General features: G+C 36.6%; 1 protein-coding gene across 1 annotated transcript in view; it reads left to right on the forward strand.

The window, feature by feature from the left end:
* LOC111322353 (uncharacterized) overlaps positions 1 to 12,949 on the forward strand; it is a 19,399-nt gene extending 6,450 nt beyond the window's left edge. The window contains exons 5-6 of the mRNA XM_022925437.2: positions 2,806 to 2,897; positions 8,784 to 12,949. Coding sequence (XP_022781172.2) covers positions 2,806 to 2,897; positions 8,784 to 9,864 — 1,173 coding nt within the window. The 3' untranslated portion in view covers positions 9,865 to 12,949. The remainder of the gene's footprint in view (positions 1 to 2,805; positions 2,898 to 8,783) is intronic.
* The last annotated feature ends 3,103 nt before the right edge of the window (positions 12,950 to 16,052 follow it).

A 16,052-nucleotide genomic window follows, 5' to 3' on the forward strand; every position in this document is an offset into this window, starting at 1 on the left:
CCTAAATATTTTAAAGTGGTAGCCAATTCCAAAAAGTTGGTGGCCATTATGACACACACACACACCCAAAAAAAAATTTACCTTGTCACTGTACTAGATAGATTATCATATCAGTGATACAGTCATACAAACATCAAAAATGAGCCCGTGAAATTCGCACGAGCTACAAAGAGGATACTAGAATGGATCATATACAACATTATAGGTTACCTAAATCCAATATGGCGTCTAGTGAGGATAGATCTACGTTCAACAATGTGCATGTGCTGCGTTTTGGAAACGAGCTCAACGAGGAACTTGGCTGCAGATTTATCTTTACAAATCTTCAACAATCACTAGATCTCTCGCTAAGGTGTGATTAGAAATTCTAGTCGCCAATTTGGCGACTAATTTTCAGGATTTGGTCGCCAAAGTGAAAAATTTAGTCGCATTGGCGCCTGTATTAGGTGCAATTTTACGCCCTGCTTTGACTGTCGCTGAATTAAGTCCTGATTTTTATCAAAGTCACCTTGTAGTCTTCTGAAGGTCTTGTGATTATCGCTCGTCTGCTTTCAAAGTTACGACTCTGACCCACTTTCGTGTGACCCTGCAGCACCCTCTGCCTTTATTACTGAACTTATGATCTGAGCCAAGAGTAAACAATAATAATTACCACAATTTGCCGATTGTGTCAGTTTTACAGAGAAGAAAGACAAACTCATGAAATAAGCTACACCTAATACCAATCTGTGAAAGCAAGGCTAAGAAATGTTTGTATTAAAACTGTGGAGTATTGAGCAATGAACGTTATAATTGTTATCAAAGTTAGCTGATAGTCCTGTGAAGGTCTTGTGATTATTTGTCAATCAGTTTTTGAAGTTAGGACTGTGTCCTCGTTTAGTTTTACCTTTTCATACTCTCTGCCTTTGCTTATTATCATACAAACTTAAAAATCAATAGTATTGATAATCATAATAACTTGTACATTGTGTCAGATCATGAACAAGGAGGATGAAATTGAGGAACAAGATATGTTGTATACTGGAGACGTGTCTAGAAATGCATGCGGTAATGAAAAGGGCAGATTTGATGAAATTTTGTCCACAATTTTGATGGAATTGATGAAATGTGTCTATCTGTGGAATTTTTGTCAAAAGTAATGTTTCTGATGAAATTTCACCAAGGTTGTTGATGAAATTATATGAATGGATATGATCTGGTTAGGAGGGCTCCAAAAAGTTGATCAATTTGACAAAAAACAACAAATCTGGCTAAAGTGACAATTCTTACAATATTTTCCCAAGGTTGTTGACAATATTATATGAGTTAATAGGTGCAACCTGGCTAGAGGGGCTCCAATAACTTGATTTATTATAAATTCTCTTACGTCATACCTACAGACAATAGATTTTATACATGTAGAAATGACATCATACCAACAGAAAATAGTTTTATGCACTTTTGTCTTTACAAGTGCAGCTCAGGAATATGCATAATGAAACAATTATTTGATTTGGTTTTTGCATGATATAGATAATTATCAAGGCCTTGGTAATAGTGAACAATGGTTCCCATTTTTAGCTGTCGGTAACCTGTCAGCTGACAGGTTACCGACAGTCGACCAACAGTATTAAGCAGACCAAAAATTGACAAAAACTGAGTCAACACTTTTCCAGCTGTAAACAGTAAATAGAAATCTGCCAATTGCACCATTCATACCTATCTACTTGATTCTGTTTCAAATGTAAAATAAGCTTGTTTAACCTATCTTCAGACTTTACATACCAAAATTTAGTGGTAAATTTGGTACCTATTTCTAATATCCTTGTCTGTACACAAAAAAACTTCTTTTCTACATTTTGGGGTAGCAAGTAAGCAAAGTGCAAGGTATCCTTTTGAAATGACTTTTCCCCTTTTCATGTAGTTTTAGAGGCAATAGAAAGGGAAATGTTTATGATCATTTCAGTTTACGACCCACCAACAGTCGGCCAAAACTTTGGCCTGCAACATGAGGAAAACTGTCGGTCAACTGTCAGCCATCTGTTGGCCAGCTGTTGGCCAACTGTCGGCTGACAGTTGACAGTATCTTTTGGAAACTGTTCTTCACTTTTACCCAAGACCTCAGTCTGTGTTATCCGCTTCAGCCTTGGGCTTTGGAAAGTTTCCATTATCTGTTAAAGCCAAAGACTGAGGCAGATACACAAATTGGGGCCTTGATAATTATTGCTATTGTGCTCAACCTTGTCCAATAATTGTTAAGTATTTGGTGAAAGTGATGATTTTGGCAACATTTCATTGGATCATCAAAATCACAAATAACGACATTTTCATCAAAACTGTTGACTATATGTATGGTGAACCCTTTGTTGTCGTTGTTGTTGTTGTTGTTGTTGTTGAGGTCACCAGATTTTCTTCTGAGGGTCTTGTGATTATTGTTCAATCAAGTTTTGAACATAGGACTCTGTCTCCTTTTGGCTTAATCTATATTTTTATGATTGATCCTTTATTCTCATCAGTTATCTGCTTGGTTGTGTATTGATGTTGTAAAGAGAAATTGTGTCTTGGTCATGAAGGGTGGTTTAAAGGGTTAAAACAACATTTTTAAAAATCAGTCCTAGAAACATGAAGGGGTCTGATAAATTTATTTTATTTATTTCAAGGATGATTTTGAAGAGAAAGTATCAATTAAGAATTAATCACCTTCTCTTCAAAACCACCTTAAACATTTTGTAAATATGATATATAATCATTAATGGTTAATGTACCAAAGTTGAGTGGATCATGAAAAAATGACTAAACATGAAATTGCAACTTTTCATACCTCAGGATAACAAGAAATTGCAAGAAGAAAACAGGAATCTAGTGAGGGAAAATTCACGTCTCAGAGAAGAACCCAAATTTTCAAAGTCTCCACAGAGGTAAGTACTAAATGAGTAAATTAAACAGACCAAAATTAACTTTTAATTAAATTAACTTTGTTTTCCACTTTTTGTGTTTTTAATTTAATGCTTCAACTCCCAAGATGCGATTGTTAAATTCTCCCCTCTGGCTTTTTGTACTTTTTTTATTTTTTTAAGCTTTAACTCCCAATATCAAATTGTAAATTCTCCCCTCTGGCTGCTACACATTTCCTTGTAATTTAGCCACAAGAATTTGGTGTAAGATTGATGTAACAACTTCTACCTAATAAGTTTAAGTACTGTCGGTAGCTGTTTGCTGGACAGTGTGTGTCTTATAGGGAGAAGTTACATGTTGATCACTTCTGGTAGTTCTAGGCTTACTAAATGTTAGAATTCTATCTTAATCATTTGAAAGTTGAGAATGTTTTTTTTTCATGTGATCTGAAGTTAGTTTGATAAAATATCTGAATCGCAGGGAAATCCAATTTTGGGTTGAAATTTAATATCAAAACTAAGTTGATGTGAATTTAATTTTTTTATGAATTATGATAATTAATTTGTCTGCATAAATTAGAACAAAATAAGCAAGTTTGAAAACATTTTTGACCAAAATTTGTTTTGAAATACATCTCCATGGGCACAACTGATTATGTGTAATTATGAACTGGATGGTGTGGTGTATTCGGAATAAAAGGCCAGAAACACAGTAAACCGGATCAAGATGGCAGTAAGAACTGTTTTTAATCTGAAAGAAGACCTTGTGTACAATACCAAGAACAGGGAACCCAAAAAATAGGGAAAATCTAACAGATGGTAAATGCTGGCAATATATTTCATTTTTCCCTCTGTGATCAAAGAAAAGTGCTTCACATTATCTGCACCTTAATAAACAAACCAAATTCCTTAAACAGCTTTTGTGGTCAGCAGACAGAACAGGTGTTCTTTTTTATGTCAAAAACTTGACATAAAGTAAGAATAATAACATTAGAGAAATTGTCCTTTTGCACCAAGTAACATATTTGCTTCTAATTCCATATACTTCAAGAAGTGTTAGGTTATCAGATTCAAGGACTTAAATCCTGCCCCAGAGAGAAAAATTGCAAGAAATAAACTACTTCATGAATATGCGAACTTCATATATTCATCGTACCCAAATAAACTACTCCATAGCAGCTGATCAAGGATGCTCGTATTGAGAAAGGAGAGGGAGGGGTGCTTGTTCAATATATTGGCCCGGGAGTGGGAGGGGTTGGGAGCTTATTTGGGGGAGGGTGTTTATTAGAGCATGGGCACTAATTAACAATTATTCCACTAGCGCACGTTGGATATGAGATGATAGATAGCCAACGCGCCGAGTTGGCTATAATCATCTCATATCCAACAAGCGCAAGTGGAATAATTGTTTTATTAAAAACATTAAATTAAATTATTAAATTTTATTAAATTTTTAGCTCCCGTTTAATTTTAAGCTGATATGTCCGCTTACCATATTTGTAGATTATGGTATATTGGCTGATATACCATAATGGCTAAGCCAATAAAAATTCTTGAATTGCATTATCCAGTGATCAAGTTTTTAATAATACTCATTAGAGCATGAGTGCTTATTGAAGGAAATAAAGTATATAAAGGAGAGGGAGGGGTGCTTGTTCAATATCTTGGCCTGGGAGGGGGAGGCGTTGGGAGCTTATTTGGGGAGGGTGTTTATTAGAGCGTGGGCACTAATACTCATTATTAAAATCTGGATCATTGGATAATGCAATTCAAGACTTTTTATTGGCTTAGCCATTATGGTATATGAGCCAATATACCATAATCTAATATCTGTACATTGTAACATCCAGTTTCTTCTTACAAAATAAAGTAGAGAAGATTTGTCTAATATGTTGGGGGCATTTTTTTAATAAAACAATTATTCCACTTGCGCTTGTTGGATATGAGATGATTATAGCCAACGAGGCGCTACGTGCCTCATTGGCTATCTATCATCTCATATCCAACGCGCGCTCATGGAATAATTGTTAATTAGAGCATGAGTGCTTATTGAAGGAAATAAAGTTTGTTAAGGTTTTCCTCCATGCTAACAAACATGCTCTTAGGACAATAATAAGTTCACAAATTGAAAGAGCGTACCTTTCATGAGCACTCATAAAACAAATTTGAATTTTTTTTTTCTAAGATGTTAAAATTTGCATGAAAAGACTTAACCAAGGCTTAACTACAAAGAAATAAAGGAAAACAGCCATTGAACATATAGAGTTTAAGCTTTATTTTGAAAAAAAGTGCATTTGATGGGAAAAGCAGAGGGTGCCATGTTGTTATGTAAATAACTGACTTTTTATGAAGCAATTGGCTTCAAAGGATCTGATGTGAAACACGAATTGTGGGAACAGTTAGAATTCATTGGCTGATTGATTTAACTCAATTATCTTATGTAAACATTATTAGCAGAATGCATTATGGCACACTTCTGGAAACTATCTTCTGATGAATAAAACTCATGAAATCTTTAATTCCACCCGTTCAAAAAGAAAAACAAGAATACTTGGATCACAATAAATGAGCTCTGAGTTTGAGGCAGGAGACTGGGAGGTTTGTAAGAGGAAGAAAACTCTGTTAATAAAGATTATGGCATAACAATGCAAATACTTTAAGCAGCTGTGAGTCAAAAAGGATGTACAAATGGAAAACAATAGAATCTGGCTTAGCCAGGAAAGGAAAGGTTTAGATTGAAGCATTTGAATTTGAGAACACATGTGCATACAGAAAATTGATACTCACAGGATATTATCTGGTATTATTTTTGTTGACTGAGTTCTCTCAGTCAACTTTAACCTTTATAAACAAGTTTTGAGAAAGATTATCAATCTTGTCGTATTATCTTATTGTATATGACATTTCCAGCAAAAAACGATTTTGAGTTTCCAAGAACATTTGGAATCAAATGTTGGTAACCAGTAACCATACATACATACTTTACATACATACTTTATTGCATAGCTCCCCCCTGGGGGCTCTTCCGCCATACATGAATATAAGATATTAAGTCGTAAAAACGTCATAATAAGATAACATGATATTAAAAAAAAAAAAAAAAAATTAGCTTATATTTCAATACTAAAGTCACATGTTACGAATTAAGAATATTCTTAAAAATTTTCTTTTTAAAACCACTTAGGCTATCTGTGTCTCTGATAAATTTGGGTAAAAAATTATAACTTTTAGCCCCACGGAAGGCAAAAGCCCTTTGCCCAGCCGCGATCCTGCACTTGGGCAACGTAAGCTCGCTCTTCTGTCTGGTATCTCTTTGGTGAATTTCGGAACGTTGTTTAAATCGTTCACAGAGATAGTTAGGAGTCAAGTTGTTGATGCATTTATAAACCATGACTAAGTCATTAAAAAGTAGTTTTTTCTTTACGTTAAGCCATTTAAGAGACTTCAGTGCCTCTGTGATGTGATCGTACTTTTTCAAGCCAGTCACGATCCTGCAAGCGTAGTTCTGGACTAACTGAAGTTTTTTGATATTCTTATTACTTGTGTTGCTCCAAACTGTCGAACAATAAAAAAGTTTGCAAAAGACGAAAGCGTTTATGAGGTATATCAGAGTGCTTCGATCCAGTAAATGTTTTATCCTATTGACTCTCGTTAATTTAAACATACAGTCAGATACCGTTTTTGTGATGTGCTCATTAAAGTTGAGATGGCAATCAATGTGCACTCCCAGGTCCTTAACTACGGTCACAGGCTTGATTTCAGTTCCCAATCTTGTGGCACTTGGAAGAGTGGCAGGTAAAGTTCTCATTAGTTGGGGGACGCCCACATAGAGAAGTTTTGTTTTATCAGGGTTTATGAGCAGCGAATTTCTACAACACCAACTCAATATTTCTTCTAGATCTTCGTTTACAGCAGAGATAACGTCTTGAAGTTTGTTTGAGGGGAACCCGAGGAAAATTTTTGTGTCATCCACATAGCCCAGGGGTTTGCAGTGTTTTGGAACTCGAAAGAGATCGTTTACATATAATGTAAACAATATTGGGCCCAGGATGGATCCTTGCGGTACTCCGACTGTTAAGGGTAGAGGGCTGGACAAGGTATCCTGAATCTTTACAACTTGTTGACGTTGTGTCAAATAACTCTCGAACCAGGTACAAGCTATTTCCGATAAACCAACGTTGCGAAGTTTTCGCAACATCAAGTCATGTCGAATGCTATCAAAAGCTTTGGACATATGTCCAAACCATATGTCCTTTCAGAGGACCTCTAAGTGAAACTCAGGCAGTAGATTTGCATGGTAGCAAATGGAAGATTTTGATTAGAAGCAAAGATCAGTTGAACAACTGTTACAAGGGAGACTTGTATTAAATGATCATTTTCCAAAGTTTAATGCCATTTCAACACTCCATTTGAAGCCAGTTTGTTCTGAATGGAACTAATGGCCTAACAAGAGGAAAATTGCTTTTCATATTATTCACCAGTGGGTACTTTATAGAGTCAAAAACCTACTTCAAATCTTATTGAAAGGATTGCTATTCACATCCTAGCATATGTGAAGAGACAAAATTGCACTTTAACAATTTAATTCCCAACCATTCTTCGGTATACTGACAGAAATAACATTAAATTTTAGTTTTTGTGGGATAAATACTACGACAATTATTTACCTCAGTGTCAGTTTAACTGGTGGGTATTTGCCTCACTGCTTGGCAGCTTGGCAAATATCCACCACTATTGACCTCCACTTTGGCAAATAATTTTTGTGGCTACTGGCTCCTCATAGGAGGTGAAGCCACCAATGTTATCGAAATGAGTGATGGTAAGAAACAGTAGAAGCCAAACTTCACCCAACATTGACCTGGTATCACTTATTGTTCATTATAGAGTACCTTTGTAGTTAAAGATGTTTGGTTGCAGCATGCACTAAAGAAAGAGAAATGCATTGGACACAAATTTATTTTGTGCCTAAGAAAACCCAAGATATTGTTTTCTCAGTGGTTACCATTTGAATCAACAACTTGTGTCCTATACAGTGAAAGATATAATTTTTCAGTTCTTGCCATGACACAAGATAAAAAACTTAACACAATCATTTGACACATGCTGAAAAACAAAGTCCCTGCAAAATGGAATATTTTTTCCTTGAAGAAAGAGCATTTTACCATTTAAATCAGCAAATTATGCATAATAGATAAGAAGATTTAATTTTGTGGCTACTGCCTCCTATAGGAGGGGAAGTCACATATATCATCAAAGTGAGTGAGTGATGGTACAATAGAATTCCAATCTTGAACCAATTTTTGATTTGGTGTTTCCCGGTGTCGCTCAAGTTTGTTTCGAAATACTACAAAAGACAATAAACACCTCAATCATTTCAGGATAGTGTGTAAAAAAAAAAACAGCTCTTTCTTGCAGAAATATCATAAAAGGAGTGATCAACATACCACGAAAACTTAGAGGAAAATAATTTCTGTGAGGGAGAAGCATGTTGCTGTTTGAATCAGGGAATTAAGCCCTGTAGATCAGAAAATATAATTTTTTCAGTTCTTGCTGTAACATTACAATTGATAGACTTCTCAAAATGATTTCCTTGTAGCATCTCTTAATAGGTTTAGATAATAGTTTAATGCTCAATAGAGCCGCTAAACTTTTGGAGCAAGCAAGGTCCAAAATATGATACCTAGGTGACCCCATTCAACAGAATGATGAACTGACCTTTAACCAACCTTGTTTCCAGGTCCTCTTTCTTCCTCCCTTTAGAAAGGGCCCTGGTTGTGGCTGGTCACATGTCTCTGAGAATTGGAGAAATGACAATAAAAACAAACAAGTAGAGGAAGGAGATCAAGTATACCATGTATGCTTGATAGGAAGTTCTTTAGTAATGTATGTTTGTTGTTCTTTCCACTTAAGGTATAGTCATTACACAATGGCTGGTCTTCAGACAAAGGTGGGTCAATATGAGCGTGAGGTTCAACAACTCAGAAGGGCACTTCGAAGAAGTGACACCTATGTAGAGGATTTAACAAACAAGCTGGAGTCATCCACAGGGCCATCCTCCTCCAAACCTAAAAGGGCACATCTCAGAACTAGCCCTGTACCATCTTCTTGTACAATAACAAGTCTCACAGATGATAGAGATCCATCAGAGAAGGGTAAAAATTCAGATGTTATTGATGTTGAAAACCCCAGTCCACCTGAAGATGCAAGTCTTCCAGTTGATGGTAGTCTTAAGAAAAAGATTTCAACTGCAAATGATAATGAGAATGTTACCCCTAATGGTCACTCCCCTGTCCTTGCACCAGTGAGTAGTGAAAGGTTCTCCCTAGAGAATACTACTTCATATGGAGGAGAAGAAAGGGAATCAGGTCTGAGCTCCAGACGAAGCTCTGAAGTCAGCTTGTATGGTCAAGACCTTGATATTCCTCCTGGGCCTCTTACAAGTTCACTAAACGTTCTTGAGCCGGTGGAAGGAGAAGCTCTTGATCGACCTCCATCGCGAGGTGAACTTTTGTTACTTGGGGACCCTTCTGGTAGGCGACAGGAGAAGCCTGCATTGGAAGAAAACCTCAATATGTTCACAGCAAGCCGAAGACTGATGATGATGAGTGAGCGGAGAGCAAGGCAAAGGGATTCACTGGAGCCAAGTAAACTTTTGCGAGATCTTGGATCTTGTTCACCTACCAGCTCCGAAGGAGGAAAAAGAAAATCAATTGATGCAAAATCACTGGATTTTGATTTGTTTACTTCAGCACCTGGTGAGGATTCACCTAGCAATTCAGTGTCACAGGAAAATTCCTCTCCCCCACCAGCATTCAATAGAGATCCTGAACTTACAGAGAGTGGGTCCCCTTGCTTCCATACATTTTCACTGGCTAAAATAAAGTCAGAAATTGAGGTAGACAATGAAGATGAAAACACTGCCAAAAAGCCAAGACTTGATTCTGATGAGTTCCCAGATGCTGAAGAGGAAGAAAAAGAGGAGAAAAGTTAGTTGATGCATCACCACTTCAATTTTTTTAATTCTTTTTCATAATATGCAAATGCACAAATGTGAGTTTTTCATACCAGGTGAGAGGAGCTTTTCCATAACTTTAAGTTATTGTTAAGAATGCTTTTATTAAATGTTATATATATATTATTTACTTAATAAATTATTGAAAGAAGTCATAGATTAATAGTGCTGCTACAAAGGATCAATTGGTTTTTATTTGCAAAGATGATGTGTAATTTTTTTTAGATGAGCACATACAATATTGAAATGAAATAGACCTAGAGAGAAAAACTAATTTCAAAATTAACAATTAGTCAATCAGTGAAGATCACTATCTTGAATAAGCTGATCCTCCTCAGTGTTTTTCAGGGTTTCTTTTTGTGGGTGTTAGATTTTTTTCTCAGTATAACAACAAACAACCTAAACAATCTAATTGTTCAAGCTCTTCTCTCTGAACTATTTTGAACCTCAAGAGCCACAACATGTTATTTCATAAAAATAATGTTCTCCTGAGGTTGTATAAAAAGGCTTTTTGCGACAGTGTATCACATAACCTAATCTTTTGGTTTGTAGAATGCAGTAAGTGAACATTTCAATGGAGGAAAATCACTTCTCCTTAGCAGAAAAAAACTGAATTCCCCATATTTTCAAATGGTCCTAAACCCTAAGTGAAATTTGTGGTTTGATATGTATCTGGCTAAATGGAACATGATTTTTCTTTTTCTGCAACCCAGTGGGAAGTTCACCATTTGCCAAGCAACCGACTGTTGCAAAAGTGTTATTTTGATATTACCCATTTGACAGTAGATCTTTAAAATTTAGTTAATCGTGTTTGTGTAAGAAGAGAAAACAGAACAGCCTTTTTTATCATATGTTATGATTTGGTAACTTAACAACATCCAAACTGATTTGTTTTTATGCAAATTAGCCTTAGTTTATTCCCACATATGCAACTCTGTTGACATGCAGGAAATCAAAAGATTATGACACCTGATGGTTATTTATTAGCAGAAAAAGATTGAAAATTTTTCCAGTTATCTGAACCCTTAGTGGGAAAGTTAGTCTAGAGTACTTTTAGTATGATGTGGTGACATACTCATCAAAGAAGTGTTTTTCAAATATCTTATTTAGTAAATGTACTTTCGTTTCAACCTTAATTTTACCCAACCCTAAGAAAAACAAAAATCATATAAACGTATTGCATCTGTGTCAGTATATACAAACTAATCGAATGTAGCCTTACACTGCTGTAAAAAGTAAAGTGTTTTAACAGAGTATCTATGTCAGTGTCTGAGCAACATTGCACCCAGCCCTCCCCTTACCTAACCTCAATCCCAGCTTGTTATCAGGTGACTGTTGTTGTTGGGTTGCAATGTTGCTCGGATACTGAAACTATTGCAACTCATCAAGCTACCAAAATGATTGAGCTCTAAATTGTACTGCCATAACTGTTTTAAAAATCCTCAGCAAAAACTCAGGTCAGTTGCATTTTGAACAAATACACGCAGCGGTCAACTTCTTATTTAAACTCACTTAATGATACCCCCCTAGGGAACAAGGTATTTTCATTCAGATTACAATAATTTATCGAATGCAAATACACAAGTTGCATTTTATTGTTTTCCAGTACATTATATTAATGATTTAAGGAGTAGTCTCAGTTCATCTATGAACACTAGAAGATTAAGTTAGTAAGTTTTGTTAGTGGTTAATTTTTGACAAGGTGACTATTAAGTTATTTTTTTTATCAGGTTTAACCAGACAGCATCGTTTTAAAGAAGGATAATTATGTCAGTCTTAATAAGAAGTCATTTGAGTGTTGTGTTGGTTGACTGTCGGCTGACACGTAGGCCGACACGTTGGTAGGATCGGATTCTTTACCTTTACCAATTTCGTGACAATTACAATCATTTCTGTGCCCACTTGACCTTCAACATTACAAGTCAGTGGAAATACACTAGTATCGAGCTGTGATAAAAACAGCCAGATTGAATTTTAGAGAGTTCAAATATTGTAGGGTCATGCTACATTTTGTAGTTGATTATTTTTATATATTGACCAGATTACACACAAACTATATCCAGTTAAAAAAAAAACCCTTACATAGGAATTGTATGTCAGAGAAATTTCGAATTTTTTGAGGCAATATGAATGATTGTAATAGTTACTGTGCGAAGTTTTGTTCAGATTTTTTCTTGACCTTGCAGCAGCAGCAGCAAAGTTATGGTAGCTAAGAATTATGGCATGACAAGATCAAATTTGTTTCGTGCCCTTCTAAGGCTCAGGAGCTGCGTGGATAATTCCTCATAATATGTGTCGTAAATTCAGAAAAAAGGTTTCTTGTTCACTAACACCATAAAAATACCAAAACCCTTCTAAAAATGGTATGGTACTTTATTTTAGGTTTTAGATAATATGTGTAGAACGCCTCAAATGGTGATAGAATGTAAGAACGGATACTTTTCTTGAAATTTTATACTGAATATTTACCAAGTCTGACTTGTACTCAAAATTGCTCTTGATGAAATTTTGGAGAAATTTATGGAGTAATTTTTTAAACCTTATATCTTGTACTTAATTTTACAAATTTGTTCATAGCAATATTAATCAATACTTAATTTGCATAGCAGGGCTGCAGGGTGTCAATGAATTTAGACCAGTGGGCTACAATCCGGCTTTCCCTCGCTTGCCTTTCCTTATTCCCCCTCCCTCCCCCCCCCCCCCCTCTCCTTAGTAAGCCTTTTTTGTTCAATGAAATGAATGCTTCTCTGGAAGTTTCTGCCAAATTATGCTAAGCTTAAAATGATTCTGTGCTGAAGCCAAGTATCTAAATCACAGTTGAGATTCAGCAGAAAGTTTGAGATTCTGACGACCTAAGTGTTATTGAAGAATATGTTGATTTTCTCTCCCATCTATTGATGAATTTTTTTTTTTTAAGAGAGTTCCAAAATTCCTATTGTCTAATTAGAATTGTACGTTCATTAGGTCATGCAGTAAGAATGCGTAATGTCCAAAGCAATCGTTAAATAGGTATTTTTGTAACTTCATTGACGTAGGTCATTAAACAAGAAAGAATTTCAGCGTATTGGTTCTTTCCGACATGTTCGTAAAGAGGTTAACCTTATGTCTTCCCATGGATAGCATGAAGTTTACATAACTTACCAACCAACATCTTTTCACACCACTTGTCCATTATTCATACCTTTAGAATGAAGGGCCATTCTAACTTTTCCCTACCCCTCTGCAAACGTTACTCACTTTTCATTTCCGCGTCTTTTCTCATTATACCGTATTTATTCACTTATAAGGCACACCACTTCTTACGAGAAAATATGTTTGTTTGATCAAAATCTGCTCAAAACTTGGGGTGCGTCTTATAACCGAGTATTTTCGCGCAACAAAATCTTAAGATCACAATTGTAGCAGAACTTACAGTTACAAAGACGTGAAAAAAAACACTAATTGTTGGTCATTAACTCTGTGGCGTTTTGATATTCAGCTGTCGAACTGGGAGTTTTTCGTCATTTGCTTTCACCGCCAGAGCAACCGTGAAACTTTTTCAGATCCATCACACCTTTTGTTAACTCTCAACCTTTTGGTGCGTCTTATAACCGAGTATTTTCACAAAACTTTCCATTTGGGAACTTGGCTTGGCTAAGTTGCCAAGCCAAGTTCCCAAGTTTGGGGTGCGTCTTATAACCGAATTACTACGGTATGTGTTTTGCACCTCCCAAATCAAGGGCGACCAGTGATTGACCAGCATTCTTCCTTTCACAATGACCTAACAGTACACATGTTTATCCTGAGGCCGCACTGATTTCGTTTTCGGTACCCGAGACAACTTAACGAAGCGTTTACATGAAATTCGACATCTGCTAACCCTCGTTCGGCCAGGTCAGATCATAAATTTGACAAGGTGGCGGGTGCCAGGAAAAGAATAACTGTAAAACGCACGGGCTCTGGTTATAGCGTGCGCGCGCATTTTACGTTTGAGTTGTCTCGCCTCGGGTGGGCGAAATAATGTAGTTACATGAGAAAATGTTGTCCCGCCTTCCAGGATTACCCTACCTGCCGAGGTGAGACAACTCGCCCCCCCCCCTCCTCCCGAGTTGTCTCGCCCACCCGATACAAGTTCACAACCTCTTGTAAACGGTCGGCTGAATTGAGTTAGCTCGCCGGGGTAACTCGGGATGAGGGTTGTCTCGGATACTCGAAACCATATGTATGGACTCAAGAGTGCTATCGTTGGCGTAGAGAACGCGTCCGTAAATCTCCTGAGTAGTTTCTGAACATTCCTAGAGATGGTCCTAAGTTTCTTAAGGTTTCTTTACGACCTGTCCGACACCAAAACCTCACAACGACACGATCGAAAGTTATTACTCATATGAAGTATATTTAAAGTTAACCTCTCGAAATAACACTGGAACTTTCTTAATCTTCAATGTTAAGAAAGTAAAGTGGCCAATTATATTTCTTTCCAATTTTTGGGTCATCCGTCCGCTGCTTCAACAGGACTCAGCAAAGATAACAAACAGTAATTCATGTATGCCATAGAGTGGATAGTTCTGTGACAATCTGGTTAACTATGATACTATGTAGTTAATGACTGAGTTAGGTCAGGCCGGACGGGAAAATGTTTACTCGAGGTGGTAACTAACAGACCGAACGCACCATTGAGCATTTTTTAACATCGCTGGAAAGTTGATTTGTCACATACTTACGTGTGAAACAAGAAATCAATCGGCTATCACCCTCCTATTCAGTCAGATTATAAAAGCTTGGAAACACCCCTTCTGATAACCGTTGACGAGCATCACTGCACTTTGGGGTCCTGGGACCAAGGTCAGAGGACGCGGGCGAACACATTCCCCAGACCATTTCGCGCTTTTTTTACCTTACATTGAATATTTGTCTTCAGTTGTTCGCAGTTTGGCGACTTATTTTTCCGAATGGAAAGCACTTTATCTTTGTGCTGTCCTCCTCACCTTCCACAAATAAATAAGTTACAACCTAACGGAAGTGTTAATGGCGGGTCCTTTTTTATTGGTCTTATTTACTTGTTTTTGATTCTTTTAACGTGAGGAAATTAAAGGCCGCAGTTTTTACTAAATCCTAATTTCCGAGGGCCTGTTTAGACACCGCTTCTAAAGTCACATTTTATAACTGAAAATTTGAATCCATTTTGTTCGGTTGTGCACGAAATACTTTGTTAAAAATTCAACTCACTTTTTCCTTTCTGAAGAAAACCGAGGCAAGCCCAAAGCCTTCTGGGATACTCTACGTCTTGTCTTGCCCTCCAAGAATAAGAGCAACCGCATTGAGATCGATAAGATAATAGTCGACGATAAAGAGCTAATCGACAAACATGATATTGTAAATTCGCTGAACGAGTATTTTACAACAATAGCTTCCTCGTTGTTAGCCAATCAGCAATCCCATGGCAGCCCAGTTGACCCACAACAGGATGGTCCGTCTATTTCCAACCACCACTTTAAATTTCATGATAATTATAATTTATAATATTTAATAATAATAAAAATGGTTTATCAATTTATGTGCGTCTTTTTAACATGTAATGATCAAAGGCATCACTGACATTTCCACGGATAGCGAAGCGGTACTTTTACGCTGACGACACGAATATCCACGCCAGCGCGAAAGACATCAGTGTTGCGGAAAATCGTGTCAACAAAGACTTAGCTAATATTGTCTCCTGGTGGAATCAGAACGGGTTAATCAGTAATCGCAAGAAATGCAAGGCAATCTTGATTGGATCCAAGTATGCTGTTAAAAACACCCGACTGTTACAGATTATCCTCGACGGCAAACCAATGAAACAATTAGATTACTTTAAGTACTTAGGAATTTACATCGACCATTGTCTGACATGTAGCAAACATGTAACCTATATATACAATCAAGGGTTACCCCAAATTGAAATTGCTGAACAGAATACCGTCTTTTCTTAGTCGCGATATTTTACTTAGAATTTACAAAACAGACTATGCTACCCATACTAGATTATGGATGCGTCATATGGGGTGAATGCAGCAAGGAGAACGCCCAATGCTTAGAACGCCTTCAAAATCGGGAAATGCGAATAATATTACATACTGACCGGAAGACACGTACTCAAAAGATGCGCATTAAATTGTTTTTGTTATCACTTTATGGTAGACACCTTTTTA

This window comes from Stylophora pistillata, chromosome 9 (genome assembly GCF_964205215.1).
Source record: "Stylophora pistillata chromosome 9, jaStyPist1.2, whole genome shotgun sequence".
In the NCBI taxonomy this organism is placed as follows: domain Eukaryota; kingdom Metazoa; phylum Cnidaria; class Anthozoa; order Scleractinia; family Pocilloporidae; genus Stylophora; species Stylophora pistillata.